The sequence below is a fragment of the Esox lucius genome, chromosome 3, assembly GCF_011004845.1.
Source record: "Esox lucius isolate fEsoLuc1 chromosome 3, fEsoLuc1.pri, whole genome shotgun sequence".
Lineage (NCBI taxonomy): Eukaryota > Metazoa > Chordata > Actinopteri > Esociformes > Esocidae > Esox > Esox lucius.
The window spans coordinates 26,809,264-26,816,252 of NC_047571.1; the positions used below are offsets into that span (position 1 = coordinate 26,809,264).

The 6,989-nt window shown below is 39.4% G+C and overlaps 1 protein-coding gene across 1 annotated transcript; it reads left to right on the plus strand.

The window, feature by feature from the left end:
- The first annotated feature begins 263 nt into the window (after positions 1-263).
- LOC109615158 lies at positions 264-6,338 on the plus strand. The gene is made up of 8 exons (XM_020043752.1): positions 264-296; positions 2,981-3,038; positions 3,152-3,224; positions 3,584-3,644; positions 3,740-4,091; positions 4,385-5,837; positions 5,969-6,056; positions 6,165-6,338. The coding sequence occupies exons 2-8, from the start codon at positions 2,989-2,991 to the stop codon at positions 6,293-6,295; spliced, it is 2,208 nt and encodes a 735-aa protein (XP_019899311.1). The 5' UTR covers positions 264-296; positions 2,981-2,988; the 3' UTR covers positions 6,296-6,338.
- The last annotated feature ends 651 nt before the right edge of the window (positions 6,339-6,989 follow it).

Consider the following 6,989-nt stretch of genomic DNA (forward strand, 5'->3'; position numbering starts at 1 on the left):
AAAATGTTTCTTCTGCTATGTGACACACAAAAATGTCAAACATCCGAACAGTCTCCAATATGTTGAAATTCGTAAGTTGAAGCAGAAAGCTGAAGTGGAAACCCACAGAAGACCAAAAGCAGCTTCGTGTGGGTAGGCTACATGTAGGAGACACGTCATTGCGTGTTTATGACTTCATCTGGTAGGTCACTTGAGTTCTACAGGTCAGCGGTTTGTGAAGGTGTCAGTCTGTAGCAGCAGTCAGGATTTGACACCCGCTCGGACTTCATTTGTTCAAGTCAAAAGTAATCCAATAGGTACGTTTATTTAGACCCCAGTGTACACAAGTCAGGGCGCGGGCGGGGGATGTGTTGCTTACCGTAGCTGCAGGGTTCGCTCACAATTTTGATGGTAATCAATCGGATCGTTTCGAGTTGTTCCATAAAAAGTACGAATCTGTGGGAAATGGGGGTGCGGGATGCAAGTGACTCTAGTTGCGACCGCTTGCATAACCGCGGGAAGCGGGGGTGCTGGGGTGAACAAATGTGTCAACTTAAGGAGTAGTTTATTCATTTGTATTATTTTACATTGCATTAGTATTCTTTTTATGATTATTATTTTTATCACCAGTCGGTTTCTATCGCGGTATAAATAGAGATGTAGATCTATTTTATATTTGAACACGTTATTAAAGCAATAACAAAAACGCGTAGTGTAGCAACGTAGCTCTATCAAGATATTTCAGCGCTTAGCCCGATTTTTCTCCCTTCTCCCGGGAACACCACAAAATAGTATGTTAGTTGTAGCAACAGTAACTATGGGGCGGAACGTGTATAGAGAAGCAGCGAATCAGCGAATCAGCATCCAGAACGTATGTGTGTGACGCAAATCGTCTGGACGTAACTCCGTACGGCAGTCATCCGGCACTGCTTCTGGCAAAGGTTTGGGCAATCAGCAGTTAAAGACCACCCACTTGCATTGACACATTTTGGCCATATTATGAAAACGACAATGAAATTATGAAATTGGCCATACTACAAAAATGGCCTTGAAATTATGAAAAATCCATTAGTGAAATCCATTTTGTGATGAAAATAGCAATTTTGAAATATATTCTATTATTACAAAATATCATAACATTGTTTTGAAAAATGACATTATGAAAAAAAGATATCATAATAATGTGCCACTTCAAATCATATATTTAATTAATTAATTATTGAATACATTTTTTCCCCATTTTGACAAATTTGACATATCATGTTAAAGCACCGATTTTAGCCTATTTCTAAAAATGCTCTACAGAAACATTGATAATCCACCAAACGATTCTCAATTGTATATATCATTTATTTCCTTCTCAAAACCTATTGGAGGGGAAAGTAATCGGTCCGATAGGTTTTGAGAAGGAAACATTGAGATAAGTCCAGATATTTTCAATTTAGGATCTTTGATGGTGAGAAATTTTTCGGTAGATTTTAAAAGTTACTTTTTGTAGACCTTTTTCGGAAGAACATTTGTTGCATAATGCAAGTTCATAATTTTTTTTAGCTTGAACGTGGTTTAATAATAATAATAATTTATATTGCACTTTTCAAGTACAATTACACAAAGTGCTTTAATAAAAATAGAAATACATTAAAATAATCATAAAATATAAAAACATATATATATATATATTTTTTTAAGTAAAGGAACTTAAAAGAATAAACAGAATATAAAATAGTTTTCAGTCTAGACCCCGGAACAACCAGAAGTCCTTTTTCCGCTGTTCTGAGAGGCCTAACAGTGCAGTATGGGTTGAGCATGTCACTAATGTAATCAGGTGCCAGATCATGTATTGCCTTAAAAGTGATAAGTAGAATCTGAAAATCTACTCTAAAATTCACCGGTAAACAATGCAGAGCAGCCAACACTGGGGATACATGAGACCTTGATTTAGTCCTGTAAGAAGTCTGCCAGCTGAATTCTGTACAACTTACAGTACCTAGGGACCTATTATTGAAGCATGTAAACAAAGCATTACAGTTGTCTAGGTGAGGTGAAATGAAAGCATGTATAATTTTCTCAGTGTCCTCAAAAGGTAAAACCGATCTTATTTTGTCAATGTTTCTAAGTTGGTAAAAGCATGACTGCACCAGTTTTCTTGTGTTAAATTCAAATTGTATGTCTGGATCAAACAAAACTCCCAGATTTCTGGCCACAGGCACATTAGTTTTTGCTAGCGATTCTAGAGCCAACCGAACATCATCCGAAGTAGATGAGGGGCCAATGATAAAAACGTAGGTTTTATCAGTGTTTTACTGAAGAAAATGATTGGACAACCAGTTTGTAACGTCTTCAAGGCAATTATGCAGAACACATAACTAGCTCAAATTATTTGTCTTATCCGACAAATACATCTGTGTATCATCTGCATGACAATGTAATTAATACTACCTAATGGAAGCATATACAGAGAAAACAGGACTGGTCCAAGGATGTAACCCTGCGGAACACCACATATGACAGGAACAGAGGAAAACATATAATTGTTAATGGACACTAAAAATGCTCTATTTGACAGATACGACTTGAACCAATCTAGTGCAATCCCAGAGATCCCAACCCCATTTCTAAGTTTGTCAATTAAAATGTTGTGGTATATGGGGTCGAAAGCTGCACTAAGATCCAGTAACAACAAGATAGAACATTCTCCAGAGTCAGCATTCAACAACAAGTCATTTGTAACCTTAACAAGAGCAGTTTAATATACTGTGTTTCTGATGAACGCCTGACCGGAATTTCTCAGAAATAAGATTGGGTTCCACCACTCTTGATGAAAGGTGCAATTTCATCAAGAGTGCTTTGACATAGTTTGTTGAATCTGTTTAGTGATACATCAGTACTACAAGTGGCATACAGGTATGACTAGGAAAAATAGCAGAACATTTTGAAGCTTTCTGTCAATTAATGATGCAAGAGTGAATATTATGATTTTAGACCACATCATTCTTGTCAGACACTGTGATGGAGGGAACTGGATATGAGCGGTGTGCTGAGGCCCCAGAGAAGTCCAGGTATAGCTTTTTGCAAAACAGCCACATACACTAAGTCAACTACCATTAATAACCACTGGCAGTCCTCTGCAACCAAACGTCAATCGTTAATTTCCAGACTGTGTGGCCCACAGGAACCTGGTTCCTGAGCACGGTGTCCTGCCGCCAGCAACAGATATGGGAATTCTCGGGGAAATGGAAGACGATGTAAGTAATAACTATCAATAGACTTTAGTGTCACATAATGAGATGCCTAGCTTCTTGGATCTACTGATGAACACTCCAACAACAGAACGCTGCAGAAAATGGAAGCAACTGAAGAATTTCCTGAGAAAAAGTGTCAATGGACCAATTATCTATTGCTGGTGCATTTCTCCTAAATAACTGGTTGACCTGCCTTTAAAACCCAAGGGACCATTTGTTCATGCTTTTAAATGAGCTATTTCACTCAGTGTATTGGTGAATGTAATGATCCATTTAATAGAGTCAGTGTCCTATCTAATGTTTTGATGTTTCTTTTGAATAAATGAATACATTTGACAAGGTCTAATATTGTCTCCAAATAGGAAAATCTAAGTTTATCCTCTGCTGGGTGGTCACTTGGATTTACGCAGAGCTTTGACTTAGGTCAGTGCCTAATTACTTTATTATGTAACTGTACCCATGTCTAGTGTGTAAGGTACAGTATCTTTGAGACATTCAATCTCCCGTGTTTCCTCTAGTGTCCCTCACATCTACAGTAAACTCGGGTAACAACTCAGGTGTCAGTCTTGAACAGCGGCAGTCCCAAGGGGCCCTGAGGACGGATACTTTTGCTGAGAAGACCAAGAGGCCTGCACATAATCACACATCGAAACCTGCAGCTGTTGACACTGACTGTTTGAGCACCCTGGACCAGAAAGCCTCCTACAGCACTCTTCAGGAGGAGAACAGTGTCCTGAGCCTAGACACTGTGGATTATGGCTCACTGTCGAAAACAGTTTGCATTGAAACAAGCCAAATGTCAAAAAGCATGGGAAGCACGAAGGCGTATTGCAGTAGTGTACGGTCACCCACCCCCTACCCGTCAAGAATGTTAGTTCAGTTTGTGTTAGTATGTTATTCAGAAAGGAAATTACACTTTTTGTAAGACTTGACAAATGGTCCAAAACTGGTCTATGACATTATACCTGTTAAGCCTGGATCTGAATTAAAAATATAAATAAACATAGCAGAATACAAATAATAATAATAATAATAATAATAAATATTGATAATACTTTAATTTTACATAGCGCTTTTCTGCTTTACAAAGTGGCTTTATGGGACTAAAATTGTAAGAAAAATAAACTCTGAATATTCCAAACGTTCTCCATTGTCTGTTGCAGATCCCATACCTACACAGAAGCATCTGATCAGGTTGCACACAACTCACTGAGTAAACAGTTTTACCTGGGAATCCTGATGGACCCTCTGTTGGAGCTTTTTGGTATCACTCATGATGCCATTTACACAGATGTCCAGGATAGAGTGCTTCAATTGCTGCAGGATATGCACTCTACGGCTAGCGAACAAGAGCAAGAAGTACTCCAGAATGTGTCTGCCAGAGAGATTGTCAAGGCAGTAGTGCAGCAGATCAATGCTGCCCTGTCAAGGGCTATCCAGCAAGGCTTTTCAAGACCACAGTTGCTTGCTTTATTGGGATCTTCAGAGCTTTATAGTGAAGATGGGTCAGTAGCAGTTGTCAGTCCAGAAGTTACTTTGATCACCCCCTCAACAGAGGAGAGACGAAGATTGCTGAAACTTCGTTTTAATAACTTCCTTTGTGGAATTTCATCAAAAATCAAGAGCATGTCCAACTGTCTCAAAGTGACTAACAAGAGAGCACAACAAGAGCAAAGTCTAGTTGTTGACCTGCCAGCCTCTTCTGATGAGGGAACAGAGCAAGAATCATTAGAAGAGACTTGTCCTAGTAAATTCTCTGACCCAGTTGTAGAGGAGATTACCTCTGAAACATCAGAATGGAGTTTGCACTACCACGGAGCTGTACTGGACAGTCCTGTCTGCTCAGAAAGAAGTGTAGCTCAAAGTGAAAGATACAGCCCTGCAAAACCATCAGATATAGATGGTTTAGGTTCTGCAGAAAAGGCTGTGTCAGAGATATCACTGGAGAGGTTAAGTCTCAGCCATGAGGATGAAGCATCACCAGAAAGGTGCCTGGAGATCCTCCTCTCTGGCATTATCCGTCCTCACACCAACATGCTAGTGAATCAGCTGGGCAGGCTTTTGATGGTGAACCGCACCCTTAAAGCCTCCTCTGTGTGTGGCCGCTCCCAATCTGAGTCAGCTCTGCCAAAGCCCAGAATGACAGGTGAACTCCAAAGGGAGATCTCGAAGGAGGGTTTGCTAGAGGTGGCCTACGCTCTTACAGAGAAATCCATCAAGACCCTTTTGGAGCAGTTACTCGCTGCACTCCTTCCTCCGTCTCCAGTGGTTGAGTCTGCCATGCCCTGCCAAGACATCAGGCCAGCTGCCGCCCTACAGGAGATTAGGTCAGAGGTCAGCATAGGGTGCAGCAACCCTCTTTCAGTGATTTGCAGAACGATCATAGATGTCTGTAAGATCTCCAGACAGGCAGTTGAAGCAGTCAGTGAAGTAGATGCAGGTCTGTCTGGAGAGAACATTGATGGAAGGTTTAGTAGCATCACAGCATCTGTTCAAAGAAATTCAACCCCACCAGTCTCCTTAACTAAATGTGACAGCTTCAGTTCTTTGGTGACCAAACCAAGCAACAAAGTTAAGACATCAAGGTTCACATTTCCTAACTTCACTCTCAAAAAGGTAAAATTATCAGGGCAATGTGTTGTGAAAAAATATCTTAACCCTAATTGTTTTGGTATTTTGATTGCCATCCCAAACCACTGAAAGCTTTGTTGAATTTTTTAAAAAGTTCTTCTCATTTAAACCATCAGTTGAGGAAAGTGAACCAAGTGGGCATTAGTCCACTTCTGACTATCCAGCAAGAGGAAACCAAACTTCCCGCTGATGTCAACCATAATAGTATGTAGCTAATAGATTTTTAACCTTTTTATGTCAAAAGAATGGCTGTGCATTGCATCAGTAGTTGCTGTTCTTTCTGTTAATCAACACCATATCCCATGTTCACAGGATCACACTCCAGTCCAACAACAGAGAAGTCTCCTGGACATAATGAAGATTGTGACTCCTGCTCCTCACAGAAGAGCCCAAAGACACCCTCCTTTTCAATCAGGATATATTCCATCGCTAAAAGGTCTTAAATTGTCCTCATGGTTATGCCTCCTACTCCACAATGAGGAGCATCGTTTGACTTCCTTCAATAAACTGTCACTGTAAAAAACGTCTTCTGTCATTTTGGGACAGGAAGGTGGAGAGAGATTTTTCAGCAAGAGCAGTATGTAGGATTTGAACACAGTGTTCGGATTTTGAACACTGCAGAAGTATATGTGCTTTGTGGGCAACGACTTACAATGTGGATGATGTCTATTATATTTTTCATAAGTAGTGAAGAGAGACAATAGAGACAATAACATCCCTGGTCATCCAGTTCAAAGAAATGGTTCGTGACATTCAATTTGTCTCGTTTCAGAGGTTGAGTTCGAAGTGGACTATTTACATTTAATTCATTGCAGATGCTCATAACTGCAGTGATTTATAGTAAGTTCATACTTCATAAGAAAGCTAGGTGAAAGAACCACACAGCTTCGTAGTGAGTGCATTCTAATCAATTAATTAATTATCAACAAAAATCAGTGCTGGATAGAAGACCATACAAATAATAAACATAATATATGTATATTAAGCAAAGTTTATAAAAGACAACAGAGCAAGGTGAATTATTTAGGTACTCTATGAAAAGGGTTTCAGAAGTTTTCTGAAAATTGACATTTTATCAATAAAATACCAAGATATCATGAAGAATGTAAAACAGAGACGCATACTTAATATTTTGTT